General features: G+C 43.1%; 1 protein-coding gene across 2 annotated transcripts in view; it reads left to right on the forward strand.

Annotated features, from left to right (window-relative positions):
• The window catches only part of PDE6D (phosphodiesterase 6D), a 123,073-nt gene that overhangs the window by 90,866 nt on the left and 14,370 nt on the right, over positions 1 to 17,837 (forward strand). Inside the window, exon 5 of one of the 2 annotated variants that reach the window (XM_073626507.1) lies at positions 11,826 to 12,252. The exons of the other annotated variant lie outside the window; for it this stretch is intronic. Within the exon in view, the coding sequence (XP_073482608.1) occupies positions 11,826 to 11,907 (82 nt within the window). The 3' untranslated portion in view covers positions 11,908 to 12,252. Of the gene's footprint in view, positions 1 to 11,825; positions 12,253 to 17,837 lie in introns of those variants that run through there. 2 annotated transcript variants of the gene reach the window in all.

Consider the following 17,837-nt stretch of genomic DNA (forward strand, 5'->3'; position numbering starts at 1 on the left):
CCCCCCCGCATTTGACACCTCAGAAGAGGAGTCATAAGCCCCACCACGTTCCCCTGAGGGAATTCATCTTCTCCTGCCCCTAGTTCCTCAGTTTGAGGGTCCTGGGTAATGGAAGAGAACCTGTTGCATTTTGCCCCACACTGGGATGTGATTAAAGCTGCTAACCCCCTTTTTTCTTTTTTTTTTTTTTTTTCAATCCTATCATGGCTGCAGGGGCCGCAGTGTTGAAAACAGTTGCCAACATTTAATGGCCCCGATTCTCACTCTGACCAGCCACCCCCTCTGAGGGGAGGATGCCATTTGTAGAGATGAGTAGGCTTTCCAGAGTTTGAGGGAGACCCTTTTAGCCCTATTTTAGGGGTGTTTCAACCCCCCTTCTGACCTTAGCCCAATGCACAAAAGCAGAGGTACTATCAGAAGAAATCGCATCCACTGCTTGAGCAATAGTCCAGCCACTGCCGCTGCTATTAACGCTCAGCCTGATGCAAATGGTAAATGTGTCAGGGAATGCCTGTGTTGCCAACGTCTTATATGCCCCTTTTTGCTATTATTTCCCTCCGACATCTGCAGCCAGCAAAAATGGAGCTTTTAAACATACTCCCATGCTGGACGTGGGAGGACGCCAACGCTGCGTTAAGCCCCGCCCCTTCCATCACAACCCCCCTTCCCTCTTCAAAAGACACTCTTCAAAAGAGTGTTTTCTCTCACGCAGGCCTCCGATCCAACGGGATCGGCGTGTGTTGGCGGGGGGGGGGGGAATTGGTGAGGAGGAGACCTGTGACAAGCCACCATGCAGGGGTGGTGGAAAAAAAGGAGTTGCATCCCCGATCGTTTTTGGCTTCCCCTTGCAGGAAGAGAGGGAGAGCTTTGTCCAGACTGGGGGTGTATCGTGGAAGAAAATCCCCCCCCCCAATCTTACCGGTTGTCTGAGCTGCTCGCTGGAGGGAAGCCTGCTGCTTCTGTGACAGTGTGATGTTTAAGGAAAGCATGACAAGGTACGTGCTCTATACAGCCCTCAATGGTGACTCTTAGGCATGACAACATTTACTTTTTTAAAGGAGACATTTCATAAGAAAATTTTAAAAATTCCATAGAAACCTCCACTTGCCTATCCCGCCTCAGGGATTTCTGTGGTAAAAACCAACAGACCCAATCTTCACCTCTCACGGTGGGCTCCATTACAAAACCTTCAGGAACCGGGGACCCTCGGGGAACCCACACTCCTGGACCCGTAAAACACCGCGCCAGAAAAAAAATTATGGCTGAAAAAACTAAAGCTCTGGATCCCGGGGTCCAGCTCTATTAAAAAGAGAAGCGTTGCAGGCAAGACCTAGTTTCTGCCGCCACGAGGCCCGGGTACCATTCAATTCGGCCTGAAAAGACACTTTGAATGGATCCGGCTGCATAGCTGGCCCCAGCAAGGATTGCTCCAGTGGAGCTCAGCACAGCACATCTTTACTCGTGACCAACCCCTTAGACACTGGCAAAAAAACTGAGGTACTCCCAGGTGTGGGAGGGGTTATATAAGGAGTGAACTTCCTGTCTTGGGGTGTGCCAGTGTCCATCACCTGAAGGTGGCCTATAACCCACATAGTAACTACTATGGCTCTGTGTCTCGTGATGCAAGATAAGAAAGAAAATTTTGTTTTTTAGAGGTGAGAAGAATTCTTCTCGTCTACCTTGAGGTCACCAAGACCTTTAGAAAAACAGACCCCTTGTTTGTCCTCTTTTAAGGAGCACACAAGGGAAAGAGTGCATCTAAAGCCACCTTGGCTAGATGGATAAAGCAAGCTATTTCTGAAACTTACAAAATTAGGGAAGTTCCTCTGGCTGGAGCCTCGCCGAAACAAATTTGCAGGGCTGCCACATGGTCCAGGTTTTAAACCTTCATTAAACATTATCGCCTGGATCTCCTATCTGCTCAGGAGCAGGTGTTTGGTCATAAGGTCTTTCAGGCAGTGGTCCCTCCCTAGACTGGTAAGTTCTGGCTCATCGTCTCATGGGCTATCCTGGAAGATGCTTAGAGAAAAGCTGAGTTAGACTTAGCGGTAACTCCTTTTCTGAGAGTCTCCCAGGACAGCCGGATTCCCACTTGGTTTTGTCTTGAAGTTATGTGTATTATGCATATGTTTTACAGGGACTCCTACAGTTCATGAGAATACTGACATGGGGCCTGGAGGACCGCCCTTTTATCTGGTGGGGGTTAACGTGTTTCCTGTTCTGGTAGGAGGAGCCTTGGGTCTCATGGGCTGTCCTGGAAGACTCCCACAAAAGGAGTTAACGGTAAGTCTAACTAAGCTTTTCGGTTTTACCACCTCCTATTTTAACGCAGCAATTTGTTTTTTTTTTTTATTATTTATACACGAATGTTCTGTTTTGTAATTGCCAGCTGCTGTTTGGATTACTTATTTTACATCTGCGCAATTACTATCCACATTTCTACCCTTTTCCTTATTGAACATGGTTAATTTTGTCCAAGCAGGGAATAACTCTGTGTATTAATGGCTATAGAGGAGCACTTTCACCCTATTGCAGTTTTTGTCAGTTAATATGCCTGTCCCCATAGTTTCATAAAGGTATATAAAAACATAGATTTTCCTTCCAGTGGTTGTCTCTCTTACGTTCATTGATTGACACGGCCTCTCTTCTTAATCTTGACCAACAGGGTTTTATAGAGCCACCTACATAGTACAGTAGGCAGAAAAAAACTTCTCATATGTTCTGTGATTCTTACTGCTATGACTCTATGGATCTTGTCTTCTGCTTAAATAAAAGATTTGAAAAAAAACCTGGCACCTCCTATGGGCAGCCCTCACTGGTATAAAAACCCTCTCTGCTATAAGCAAGCCAGTTATTCTGTCTAGTGTGCAGGATTTAGGACCAGGTTCCCTGCTTGGACCTGTGGTTCCACAGGCTATTTTTATTCTGCTTTTTTTTTTTTTTTTTTTTCTACAGCGATCTTCTATCAATAACCAAGCTGGATAATCTAGATCCAGTGGTCACCCAAGTCTGGCTAAAAATCGCACGCAGACCTTTAGCTATGCGCTGGTTCGGCTGGACAACCCCCATCTTGGAAGAGGCTTGCCAGCAAGTTAAATGTCTTGCAGGGACACACATAACCAGGCACTGGAGTCTGTGGCACATTGTTACCCTGGCCAACAGCCCCCCCACTTTAGTGGAGAGGAGGAAGTTTAATGGGAGCCTTACCCGCATGCTCTGCTGGACTGGTAAGTAGAAATGATGAACAACTGCATACTGCAAGACTCCTCTATAATTCTCACTTGGTGGAATAAATTATAGTACGGTTCTGCGGTGATGTGCAGCCATTCATCATTTCTTCTTCCAGTGTGTACGGTGGCGAGCACCTGCATGGGAGGATTGTTGGAGGGTTACCAAAAGGTAAATAATTGTCCAGCGCAATAAATCCCTATACCACTTGCCTTTGACAATCCTAATTTGTCAAGGCCAGTGGTATAGGGATTTATTGCCCTGGACAATTCAAATTTTGCAACCATATCAGTTTTTTATCCATGGATATTCCTGCTGCAGGCCACACACCCTGTTTTTTTAGGTTGGGAGGGCTGAATATGTTGGCTCTGGTTTTCCTTTCGCTTTTTTGTGGATATGTTTTTTTTTTTTTCGGTGATTCCTACGCTATGTGATCTAGGATGCGCATTATGAGTTTGTGGTGCTTCTCTTTGGTCTAGCCTCCATTCTCTGGTTCTTTACCAAGGCTTTGACCCGGTTCTTGCCCTGCTGAGACAACGAGGGATTGATTGGTTACCCGAATTACTTGCTCCTGTGTGCAGAGACTTACTAGGCCTTGATGGACAGTGTTGAGGTTACCTTGCACTCCCTGCAGAACTTCGCATGGATCTTGAATGTCAAGAAGTCTAGCATCCTGCTTCAACCTGAAGGTTCTGAAATGTGTGGTGAGAATGCACGATCCTCTGGCGGATGCAATGGTGGCACCGTGGGACTAGTATCATCTCATTTTAGCCTTTCCTTCCCTAAAGCGGTTTGCCTGTTTGCTGCACAGGATAGAGGCTGAAGGTATTCTGGTCATTTTGGTGGCTCCAGACTAGCCTGGTCATGCGTGGTACGTCGACGTAGTAGAGCAGGACGCAGACGCTCCCCTGGCGATTACCTCTTCGGGAGGACCTGATGTCCCAGGGTTCAGTCTTCCACCCTGTTTTACTGTCTCTGGCTTTGATGACATGGTTATTGACAGCCAGGTTCTGAGGGACAGGGCGTTGTCTGGCTTGGTAATTCCCAAGATGTTGAAGGCTTGTAAGTCTACGTCCTGGAAGATACTGTACCTGAAAGGCCTATATAGTTTTTTGAGGCCTTAGGGGTCCATCCTTGTACCTTCTTGGTGGCTTGGTTGTTTGGCCTTTCATCAACGAGCCATTGGCCCAAAGCTTGCCTTAAAGTGTTTGTCACTCCACCATTTCATATTCCTGATATGTGCCTGTTGTCTTGTCCCCTTCTTAACTCCTGAAGGTGGTGTGGGATCTCCACCTGAATGAGGACATTGTCCTTCCTTTCTTGTGTTCAGGAGGTTGCTTTGCACCCCTTGGACGTGGTCCGAGCGGATTGTGTGTACTTATCGGCAACGGCCGCTTCTTGAGGGCCAACTCTTTGTGCTCACGGAGGTTATGAGAAAAATTATGGCGGCCTTCTCCGCCGCCATTTCCTGTTGGATTCAGCAGACGATTGTTCAGGCGTATGCCATTAACCCTTTCGCTGCCGGTCCCTGTGCTCCATTTTTACACTCAGGTGGCCAGGCCATTCTTGCAATTTTTCCATTTGCTTTTTAATTTTTTCCCTTACAGCTTTCAGAGTTTGTTAAAGATCACCCAAATCATATATTTTCTGAAAGCGCATGACCAGTAGAATACAAATAAGGTGCTACTGATTTTTAGAGCACAATGACATTTGCGCAAATGTTTTTCAAAACGATATTTTCGTTAAAAATTCACTAAAATCATTATTAGCAGATAAAAACAGTACATTTTTACAAAATTCCTGCTAAATATAAAATCTTAACCTTTATTGAGTTAATAAATAACAAATATTTGTATTTTTTTAAATTGCCCCTTCTTGCAAAATGGTGAAAACTGAACGTACGCAAAAATGTAAATAGCCACATTTCTCTAAAAATCTGAAGGTTTCTATTGTTCCCTTATAGCTTTCAGAGTTTGTTAAAGACCCCCCCAACCATATTTTCTGAAAACATAGGACCAGTAGCAGAAAAAGAAGGTACTACTGATTTTTAAGGTCCCACGATATTTACGCAAATGTTAACCAAAGCAATATTTTCGCTAAAAATACACTAAAATCATTATTAACGGATACAAACACAGCAAATTTTACAAAATTCCTGCTAAATTCCTACTAAATCTAAAAGCGTAACCTGTATTGAGTAAAAAATTACAAATATTTGTACATTTTAAATTGCGCCTATTTGAGAAATAGTGAAAACCTATTTGAGAAATACGCAAAAATTTCTTTAAAAATCTGGAGGATTTCCTTTTTCATCCACAGCTTTCAGAATTTGTAAAATACCCCCCCAAACCATACATTTTCTAAAAGCATATGGCCAGTACAATAAAAAGAAGGTGCAACTGATTTTTAAGGCACAACAATATTTGCGCAAATGTTTATCAATACAATACAAATGTTTATCAAAACAATATTTTCGCTAAAAAGACACTAAAATTATTAATAGTGGATTCATGCAAGGCAAAATGTACAAAATTCCTGCTAAATTCCTAGTAAATATAACTGTATTGAGTTAATAAATAACAAATATTTGTACATTTTAATTTGCACCTTTTTGTGAAATGGTAATGGCAAAACTGTATATAACAATTTACTCTAAAAATCTGGAGGTTACCATTTTCACGTAAAGCTTTCAGAATTTGAAAAGACATTTCCTGAAAGCACATACCCGCACTAATTTACTCTAAAAATCTGGAGGTTACCATTTTCAGTTAAAGCTTTCAGAATTTGAAAAGACCCCTCAAACTAGACATTTCCTGAAAGCGCATACCCGCACAGGGATGCAAAGGTGTTCTGTGCATCCCCGCACAGGCAGTCCCATTTATGTCAATTGGGATGCAACGGCTGCACAGGCATAGCTGCTGTTCCCAATCTGCGTTCGGGGTCACGTACCCCTAGCCATACAGATGTCAGACAGTGTGAGCTCAGGGTCATGCATGCGGACCTATATGGATATAAAATTGGAAGCAACGGGTCTGTTCGTACAGTTGCTACATCCCAAATGACATGAGTGAGACTGCCTGCACAGAGATGCACAGAACACCTGTGCACCCCTGTAAAGGTACGCTGTGTATGCCCAGTGTGAATAAGGCCTTAGGCACCTTTCACACAAGCACACCGATCAGGGCTGCCTGTCAGTTTTTCAGGCGGGCCCAATTGGACCACCCATTGTTCTCTATGGAGAGGCTGATGTAATAGACATGTGTCCGTTTACACCCGTCTGCATCTGGTCCAGTTCGCTAAAAACAGACGCATGGGGAATCCATTCCCCATCCATCTAGCAAATCAGATCGGATGGTATCCTATGGAAATGGACAGGCAGTTCGTTTCTATCCGACCACCCCATAGAGAATAGCGGGCTGTTTCTGTGTCCGCTCTGCATCAGCAGAGAGGATGCGGACCTGTCATCCGCCTGCTCAGCGGGATTTAGCAGACAGATCACCCACTGAGCAGGTGGATCTTCTTGACAGAGTCTGCTCCATGTGAAAGGGGGCTTTAACAGTAGCGGCCCGTCCATTAGGGACGCAGGGGCGCCGCTCCCCTGCAGGGCATCTGACTTTTTATTTCAAGCCATATGATTAGAGCCTGTGGCTCTAATTGGCTTGAAAAAGGTTGGGTTCAGGGCACAGAGCATTGTGCCTCGAACCCACCCACTTGTGACAATAGAGAATTAATATTCGCTATTGTCTTCTGGCTTCTCCCGAGGAAGCCATGGAGGGGTGAGTGCGGGGTGAGGCCGTCACCGTTTTTTGTTTTTTTTTTCCTTTTTTTTTTTTATTTATTTTTTTACAGTTTCTTTTTTTTTGGGGGGGGGGGGGGACTTTGGTGAGATATCAGAGGACCCCCATATCTCTTTTTTTTTGAGACGGAGAAAGGAACTGAAGATGGTCCCTTTTCTCTGTAGCACTTTACATGAATGAATTGTGAATCTGTATAGAGATTCCTAATATATTCATAAAATGACAGTCTGATACATGTTACTCGCGGTTTACTAAGGTCAGCTGTCAGTGGGACATATAGGGGTGATCTGTAGTGATCGCTGCCTTCGCCCACTCTACTACAGGGGGGAGCTTTGTAAACACATGTTTACCAAGCCCCAACTTCACCCCCACCGCTCCACCCCACCCCCCGCAGCGTTCTGCAGCATGACAGCTCACCTGAGCTCAGTGCAGGCAGAAGCTGCAAGAGGGATGCCGCTCTGAGCGGTGATGGATCGGGGGTGCTGACGTAAGTTTATGGTCATTGAAATGACCATGAGCTTATAGCAGAGGGAGAAATGAGGTCCGTACGGACTTGGCCACCTGCTGGCACTTTTGTAGGTCTGTACGGCATACAGGCCTGGCAGTGAAAGGGTTGAGGGGCAGGAGCCTCTTTTGGGCTGCAAAAGAAGCTGAGCTCTCTGCTACAAGCTAAGTTTTACACTATCCTGTGCTTTCTGATTTTCATATAATGTGTCTGGGAGCTCTGGATGTCCATCTGAAGTACACCATAAGGCGGTATCTTCGCTTGCTTTAAGGCTCATACCGGAATGTTGGTCGACCTTTGCTGTGAAGGGAGTGTTATGTGATTCACCTTTGATTTGTGGCTGCAAGATTTTATCACCATCATCTCTTTTGGGGTTTCATTATTATCTATTTTTATTTTAATTACATTTTTCACTTGGGACTATTAACTTAATTTATGGTTTATTATAGCGCAACACTTTGTTTACCAATTCTTTCTTGTGATAAATATCTGACGGATGTGTTTTGGAGCTTATGCACTGCACTAGCAGTTGACACTAGCGCAGTATCTTTTATTTTTATTCTCATATTTGCCTGATTTGTTCCTTTGGTTTGTTTGCCCACCCCTCATGTGGCAATGCTTTGGGGCACCCCTGTTGGTCAAGATTAGCAAAAGAGGCAGTGTCTATCAATGAAGGTAAGAAAACTGGATTTTTTTTGTTACTGTAAAATCCCTTTCTCTGACTTCATTGAAGGACACAGCACCCACCCCCCTATTGACTTTTTTTACTTTTCACACTGATTTGTGACTAACTGGCTTGCCTATAGCAGAGAGCAGGTTTTATACAAGTGAGGACTGCCCGTAGGCAGTGGCAAGTGTTTTTTCAGCCTAGTGTAGGTGGCGCTATGAAATCCTGTTGGTCAAGGTTAGGAATAGCGGCTGTGTCTGTCAATGTACTCCGAAAATGGGATTTTAAGGCGAGTAACAAAAAAAATCCTGTTTTTTAAATTGTGCCGATAGCAGTGACTGCAGAGATAACAGTCGAAGCCAGCTTGAGACTACATTGCTTTTAGTCAATCTTTGCAGACTTGAATTTACACTTTAGACTGCATTCACACTGTTTTGCACACATTATCGTGTGTGTTTTAACGTGTACTACAACAACACATTATATATGTGCATTGCTATGTATTTTCAGTGATGTCAATTATGCACATATGTATAAACAAGCACACTTGGTCTTAAACGCATAAGTGTTCACTGGAAAAAATTCGGTTGTATGTTTTTGGGCTCTGAACATACCTTGAGGGCCCATTGAAAATAAATGGGCAATGCACCACTGCATTCGTGAAAATTCACCCACAAGTGTGATATAGTGATAGTTGCAATAATTTTACCACATATTAATTATTTTTTTGAATGTAAAAATAGTTGTGTATAACCCTAAATGTAAGCTGCTGAAGTTGCCCAGTTTGACACCAACATATGTCTTGTATGTGTGAGGGTACCTTAAAAGTCCCATTTATTGTTGCCATTTTACTGTGTATAAGTCTATTGTGCATAACATAGGTCATTTTAAAGAGTAACTCCACTTTTCTGAAAAAGATACCAAAAAAATAATATAGCATATAAAATGGCTACACAAACCGTATTGTGATTTTAAACTTTATATGTTGTGTATTTTTTTTTTTTTTTTTAACAAAAAAGTTATACTTGCCTGCTCTGTGCAATGGTTTTGCACAGAGCAGCCCTGATCCTCCTCTTCTAGGGTCCCCACTCTGGCACTCCTGGCTCCTCCTGCTTTTCGAGTACCTCCTAGCAAGCAGCTTGCTAGCGGGGAGGGTACTCATGCGGACTTGCTCCTGAGTGCCACTGCCTGCATCTATACACACAGACAGCGGAGCTTTGCCTCAATCAAAGGATTTGATTGACAGCTGCAGGAGCCAATGGCTCCCCTGCTATCAATCTGTCCTGTGGGGAGGGAGAGAACCACTGTTCTTGTGCACAGCACAGGATCGAGGGAATGCGTTAGGTTAATAATACATTTTATTTGTAGGTGCCTTTAAGACACCCAAGGTCACCTTAGGCTAGCAACAGAGCAAGAAAAAATGAAATATACAGTGAGGACGGAAACTATTCAGACCCCCTTAAATTTTTCACTCTTTGTTATATTGCAGCCATTTGCTAAAATCATTTAAGTTCATTTTTTTTCCTCATTAATGTACACACAGTACCCCATATTGACAGAAAAACGCAGAATTGTTGACATTTTTGCAGATTTATTAAAAATATCACATGGTCCTAAGTATTCAGACCCTTTGCTCAGTATTTAGTAGAAGCACCCTTTTGATCTAATACAGCTATGAGTCTTTTTGGGAAAGATGCAACAAGTGTTTCACACCTGGATTTGGGAATCCTCTGCCATTCCTCCTTGCAGATCCTCTTCAGTTCTGTCAGGTTGGATGGAAAACGTTGGTGGACAGCCATTTTTAGGTCTCTTCAGAGATGCTCAATTGGGTTTAAGTCAGGGCTCTGGCTGGGCCATTCAACAGTCACAGAGTTGTTGTGAAGCCACTCCTTCATTATTTTAGCTGTGTGCTTAGGGTCATTGTCTTGTTGGAAGGTAAACCTTCAACCCAGTCTGAGGTCCTGAGGACTCTGGAGAAGGTTTTCGTCCAGGATATCCCTGTACTTGGCCGCATTCATCTTTCCCTCGATTGCAACCAGTCGTCCTGTTCCTGCAGCTGAAAAACACCCCCACAGCATGATGCTGCCACCACCATGCTTCACTGTTGGGACTGTATTGGACAGGTGATGAGCAGTGCCTGGTTTTCTCCACACATACCACTTAGAATTAAGGCCAAAAAGTTCTTTCTTGGTCTCGTCAGACCAGAGAATCTTATTTCTCACCATCTTGGAGTCCTTCAGGTGTTTTTTTAGCAAACTCCATGCGGGCTTTCATGTGTCTCATGTGTGCACTGAGGAGAGGCTTCCGTTGGGCCACTCTGCCATAAAGCTCCGACTGGTGGAGGACTGCAGTGATGATTGCCTTTCTACAACTTTCTCCCATGTCCCGACTGCATCTCTGGAGTCCAGCCACAGTGAACTTTGGGTTCTTCTTTACCTCTCTCACCAAGGCTCTTCTCCCCCGATAGCTCAGTTTGGCTGGACGACCAGCTCTAGGAAGGATTCTGGTAGTCCCAAACGTCTTCCATTTAAGGATTATGGAGGCCACTGTGCTCTTAGGAACCTTAAGTGCAGCAGAAATTTTTTGTAATCTTGGCCAGATCTGTGCCTTGCCACAATTCTGTCTCTGAGCTCTTCAGGCCGTTCCTTTGATCTCATGATTCTCATTTGCTCTGACATGCACTGTGTGCTGTAAGGTCTTATATAGACAGGTGTGTGGCTTTGCTAATCAAGTCCAATCAGTATAATGAAACACAGCTGGACTCAAATGAAGGTGTAGAACCATCTCAAGGATGATCAGAAGAAATGGACAGCACCTGAGTTAAATATGAGTGTCACAGCAAAGGGTCTGAATACTTAGGACCATGTGATATTTCAGTTTTTCTTTTTCAATAAATTTGCAAAAATGTCAACAATTCACTGTTTTTCTGTCAATATGGGGTGCTGTGTGTACAATAATGAGGAAAAATGAACTTAAATGATTTTAGCAAATGGCTGCAATATTACAAAGTGTGAAAAATTTAAGGGGGTCTGAATACTTTCTGTCCCCACTGTATATTACATAAACATGAAGTACAAAAACCAAAGGCTTTAGAACAAATTTAAGAATTACATTCCCTTTTTCAATCTTTAGCTGCTGTAATTTTTCTCTAAGATTCAATGCAATATGGCAACTTGGAGCTCTTCTGTACACAGTGGTTGTACAGAACTTCCCCAGAAAAGCCATTTCCTGCTTGTGTGATTGGCTCACTGATTTTTGCCGAAGTCTGCATTAAGATGCAAGTAAACATTTAGGCATCCTTTGCAAAAGAGTTTATATTATTGGTGAGATGCTCCCTAGGGGTTAATCGGTTCTAAAGGGATGCAGATACTGCAACTTTCCTCATTATAACGCACATGCTTCAGCACTCCCATTCAGAAATCATTATACCAAGGACAGAATGAAGCATACAGCTTTTTCTTAAGAACATACAACCGGTTGGACTACGCTACAAGGTTTATTACAATCCACATCACCCAGAGGGGATTGTTTTTGTTTTTTTTCTCAACAAAAGTGGAGTTACTTTTAAGTTGTGTTTTTTTTTCCTCTCTTTAATCTAAGTGTTTTTGTTTTATTGCTTGCTTTTCAGTGGTAACGTCATCATAGAAACCAAGTTCTACGACGCTGATCTTCTTGTCAGTACATCGAGGGTCAGGCTGTTTTATGTTTGAGTCTTCTACATTTTTTTTTTTTATCCCACCTTCTTTTTTCACGTATATTCTTTTATGGAAAAAAAACAGCTTGTTGGGTGCTATGGACTTAATTGCATTCTGAGTCTACATCCAATTCCAAATATACTTAAGGAGACAGCCACTGCAATATGCTGCAGATTACGCTGTTATCGTATGGAGCATTAGGCAATCAAATTTCAAAGTTAATCGTTTTCCACCGTTCTACTTCCAGAAGCTTTTCAATGCTGATTATTGAAACTTGTTTAAGTTATTTCAAAACATCTTGACAAGTAAAAGATGAATCCATGTCCATGGAAATACAGTTTCAGTTGTACATCCTGAGAAGATCGTTTTTTTGTTTTTTGTTTTTTGTTCAGCCATGACCTGATCTGATTATAATAGATGTTTTAACTCCTATAGATATGTGCAATTGGGGAAACATATTGCAGTGACCACTTTTAACTTGCATTTAATGTTTCTGACACATACGTGATTTTTTTCCAAATATATTTATACTTTTTAATGTAGGTTTTCAAGTATTTAACAATGACCAAGTGCAAGCTTTATAGGCACATTGTTCCTCAGTAAGCCTAGTTCACATAGGATACAGCTTTAAAGGACTGTTAGCAGGCTGCAGCACTCTCATTTAGGTGAACGTTCAACGCTTCCAGACTAGTGATGAAGAGTTCACACAACTTCTGCCTCCTCCCTTAATGCTCAGAGAACTATTCTGTCCAAGCCACTATACACTGATCCCAATAGCTGAAAGGTGGGAGGAAAGCAAAGAGTATGTGGTGCTGGAATGGTAGGTTAAGTAAATGTTTTTCTTTTCTCTGCACTGAACACAGGTTAACTTTAAGGGCTTTTTGAAAGCTTCTTGTAATTTGCTGTACACATTTCTCCTAAAATGAGCATTTGCAGGCTCAATCCTACGTTAACGAGGTCTTACAGGAGCTTGTAATAATTCTAACTGTTCATACTCCTTACAAGTGGTAACACTGATATTGCCAGATAACTGTGAGCAAAAGCAACCTCTTACAAGACCTTCTCCATCTTATTCTTCAGATAGCAAAAGGTTATATTTATATATATATATATATATATATAATATATATATATTCCTCTAAAAAATGGAAATAACCATGCTAATTATTTCACTTGTGCTTCTGCTGAGAGAACTGGACACCATGCATTGAAGATTGGCCATGAAAACAAACCGTTCATTCTGTTTTAAAGTTGCTTTGGTATTATAGGTTAAAAACACAGTTTCATAGTTTCATTCTTTAATCCTTTATTTAGTCCTGTACTATTTCTCATGGGTTCAATACTTATAACAGGAAAAAAAAACTATTTAAAGTAAATCTGTTGAGGTAGCAAATAAATATAATGGTGAAACAGAAAAACAGACCATACCATTGTCTTTTTTAAATATAGGCATAAAGATGTGTTAAGTAAGCATTATACGGTTAACAGTTACAACACCAAAGCGCTTTTTCACCAAGTTCTTGTACATTAGAGCTAAAATGGGCAGCTGCTGCCCACCCAGGCATGGAAAAGAAGTTTTTGATGTAGAACTATTTTCCATTTTCTGGAGGCGTCCTAGCCTGTGCTTGCTGGAGCATATTAGTCAGTTACAATACCTTGGAGCACTAATTTATGGTTTCTGGAAACACAACAACACCCAGTCTATCTAGAGGTGTTTCTTTTAAGTGTTGTGAATCTATATATTCATAAAGCATTTTTGTAGCTGTAAAATTTTTAAAATGCAAAAACTGTATTCACAGAAAACTGCCACCATACTAGATTACCATGGATAGAGGTTGTATGAACCTGGTGACATCTACATTTAATATATATGAATATGTGTGTGTGCAGTACAAATATTTTATCCTTATAATACTGCTAGTGAGTGTTATAATGTCTTTAAAATCAAACTTTGTTCAAATTCATTATCAATACTCTTTTAAGGAACAACCCACAATTGTTTGACATTACTTTGTGCTTGGTAACACTACAATGGCAAAGCTGGTGGCATATAAACCTCAATATCCTGCATGTAAATCATTACTTCCATCCATCTAAGTTTTTCTGTTTGACATAATTATGCCTAACTCCCTCCTAAGGACAGCCTCATGACTGAGACCAGTACTGCGTTAAGTATATGGTAATTTGGTAGCATACACAGCTACTGTCTTATTGGTCTGACTTAAAAGCAGAACTAAAATATCTTGAAATTGCAAGTAAAAAATGGTAGATAAGAAGGGAAAAAAAAACAAGGGAAGCACTCCCCTAGTGTAAAACCTCCTTTTATTTTGACACAATAAAAAAGATTATTTCCTGACGCTTCATGGCAGCACACACTTTGGGTTGTGACTCCGCCTCCACAACCTGCTAGGACTGGTTAGCTATAAGTTTTGAAGAGGAGTCCACCAGTGCATTCTCCTTTTTTCTTTTTTTTTTTCCTCACCTGTATGGATCGACTGGTTAGAACTTGGAACCCCTTACCGATTCGCCCCAGCTAGGTTCAGCCTCTCCTAGTTGGAGGCCCTGACTGTACAGCCTCTAAACGAGCTTTATGCAGGGAGCCCCACTCTGATGGTCTCAGGGGTATGCTTTATTATTCACATTTTTTTTCAAAGCCTTAAACAGGTTTAAATTATGTGCAGCGGTCTCCATCTCTTACTTTCTAGGTTTCTGTTTCATGCCACCTGGTAGGCTTTCCACTGTCTCACTTTTAGTCATTTTTAGTTTTTTTTTTTTTTTTTTTTCCTCCTTTCCCCTCGTTTTGGGTCCTCTGGGCGCTGTTGTTCCTCGCCTTGCCATTTCCATTATGGCGGCCGGCTCGGACTCACGGCGCCAGGAAGTGACACAGCCAGCATCCTCTTTCGCCAGCATCCAAAATAGCGCCGGACGCCGCGGATCGCTACGGCGCATGTGCAGCCGTGACGTCAGTGCCGCAGCGACGGCGGTACATTTAAAAACGGCATTTGGCATTCAGCATGTTGTTTTGAAGGTAAAAGACCACCCTCCACCCCAATCCTGCTCTCTTCATTGCTGCCTTGCTGGTCCAACTCTGCTCCTGTTACTGGTAAGACTCTCTCTCTCTCCTTTCCAGCACTGGCTACCAAAAAAATATTTAAAATAAATATTTAAAAAAAAAAGGAATTCTTTTCCTTTTTTTTTTTTCCTTTTATAGACACACTCTACTGTCTCCTATGGATGCCGCTGCCCCAGCAGACCACTCACGGACTACAAGGTAAGGGGGTGTATGACGGGTAAGTAATGAAGAGGAGAAAAGAGAGCCTTGCCACTAATACCATCTTGTACTGGTAGTTCCGGCAGGTCATCACATTCTAAAAGAAAAGAGCGTTCGCGTTCAAGACCCTCTCATTCTCGGAGAAGTCATTCAAGATCCTCCCACCATAGAGATTCAACATCTTCTCACCAGCCTCAAGATGAGGTGTATATCCGTCCTGCGACCAATACCTGCTTAGTCTGCGGAACGCAAGCGCTACCTGGGAAACTGGTATGCCAAACATGCCTCAACGAGGCAACCCGTGATAAAGAAGCTGACGCAAGGGAAGCATCCAACTATCACCAGCTGGACTTCTAACATTGAAAAGTTATTGCTAGAAGCAGCAGACCAGGAAAAAATCACATCTGCTCTACAGGAACTCAGCCTGGCAGGAGACTTCGTGGCAGAAGCATCGGTGGATATCATAAGATCCTCAGCGAGAGCAATGTTGGCAGCAGTAACGTCCAGAAGAGTGTTGTGGCTAAAGCCCTGGGTCACAGATGCGACTTCAAAATACAGTTGGTGTAGAATCCCATACGACGGTACAAACCTATTCGGGCCTAAGCTAGATTCTGCAATCTTGAAAATTACTGGAGGTAAATCGGGTCTCATCCCCTCTAATAGAAGACCTAAACAACAGAAAAACCCACCGTTTAGACGTCATCTGCCCGAAAGATATCGAGAAGCAAGGTCTTATAGGCCAGGGAAGCAATTTAAACGGAATTGGCAAAATCCACAACCGTCTTTTGTGAGGGTACAGAAGCCCAAAGCCCCCAACTCAGGAGATCAACAGAAGTCATTTTGATGGCATGCAAGCCCAACCCGCAATAGTGGGAGCGAAGTTGAGGCTATTTGCTCATGTATGGATAGACCTTATAAGAGACCCCTGGACGATATCCACCATCCAAGAGGGTCACAGATGGACATTCAAACACAAGCCGCCCAAAGAGTACTACAGAGTTACCAGACTACCATCCTCCCTCCCTGAAACGAGAACTTCTAACCAAGTATATCCTGGAATTACTGCAAAAACAGGCAATCGTAGAGGTTCCACGGGAACAGAAAGGCACAGGATTTTATTCTCCTCTTTTTTTAGTAACAAAAAAGACAGACTTGAGGCCTTTACTTGATTTAAAAAGCCTCAACGAAACGATTCTAGTCGAATCCTTTTAAGATGGAAAGCCTTCAATCAGTACTACCAGCAGTAGGGACAAAAGATTGGATGCTCTCGGTCGATTTGTCCGACGCCTATTTGCATATTCCCGTGCACCAAACCTTCCAGAAGTACCTACGCTTCGCAATAGGCCACCAGCACTTTAAATTTCAGAGCCTCCCATTTGGGATATCAACGGCCCCCAGAACCTTTACAAAGGTCTTGCTACCGGTAATAGCGCATCTGAGGGAGAAAGGATTGAGAGTCCTGTCTCGACGACATACTACTCCTAGCCGACAGCCAACAAACTCTGCTTCTACATCGTACAATACTAATCTCCACACTCCAACAGTTTGGCTGGATAATAAATTGGAAGAAGAGCAAACTGGTCCCGGCACAAAAAGTCATTTTCCTAGGTGCCAAGATAGACACCAGTTCCAACACAGTCGGACTTCCCCTAGTGAAAATAGAACCACTGGTTCAGAAAATAAAGAAGCTCCTGGCAGAAGAGTACCTATCGGCCAGAACGTGTCTAAGCATCCTGGGTTCAATGTCTTCCACCTTTTTAGTGGTCCCAATGGAAGAAGAACATTCCAAAATTCGTTCCTAAGACAGTGGAACGGGTCATCATTGAACCAGTGGATCATGATCAACCCAGCAGTGAAGAAGTCTGCATGGTGGTGGACTCAAATCAGCACCCTAACACGCAGTCGTCCCATAGTACCGCCAATACCAGAGATAATGACCACAGATGCCAGCCTCCAGGTGTGGGGAGCACATTATCAACAAGGGGCACAGGGTCGTTGGTCCTTTCACCCACAAGGTATAGTTTCAAACATTCTGGAACTCAGGGCTGCCTGGCAAGCTCTCTTAACATTCAACCACTCCTCACAGGGAGGAACGTTCTCCTACGCATGGACAACACGGTGGCTGTGAATTACATTCACAGACAAGGAGGTACCCGGAGCAACACGCTCATGGAGGAAGTTCGCCCTATAATCGAATGGGCTCAAGTTCATCTGATGGATCTGAAGGTAATATACATCTCGGCAGTACAGAAACAACTCGCGGACGACCTGAGCCGAATATTTATATCAAACAACGAGTGGTCCCTCAATCTTCAAGTTTTTGCTCTTCTTACTCGCAAATGGGGGATTCCCGATATGGATCTGGCAGCAACTCCAGAGAACAGCAAATGTTCCCGGTTCCTATCGAGAGCCACTTATCCAACGGCGGCAGGGATCGACTGTCTTCACCACCCATGGAGTTTCCACTTAGGATATATTTTCCCTCCGATTTCTCTAATAGCCAGATTTCTAGCCAGGCTGAGGAGATAGACATCCATAGTCATAGCAGTGTTGCCGTTCTGGCCGAGGAGGCCATGGTTTGCGACCATCTTACAGCTAAACACAGAAGAGCCGTTTCCGCTCCCAGTGACCCCAGATTTGCTCTCAAGGCCCATTCCTTCACCCATCACCTGAA

Source organism: Aquarana catesbeiana, linkage group LG04 (genome assembly GCF_042186555.1).
Source record: "Aquarana catesbeiana isolate 2022-GZ linkage group LG04, ASM4218655v1, whole genome shotgun sequence".
Taxonomy (NCBI): Eukaryota; Metazoa; Chordata; class Amphibia; order Anura; family Ranidae; genus Aquarana; species Aquarana catesbeiana.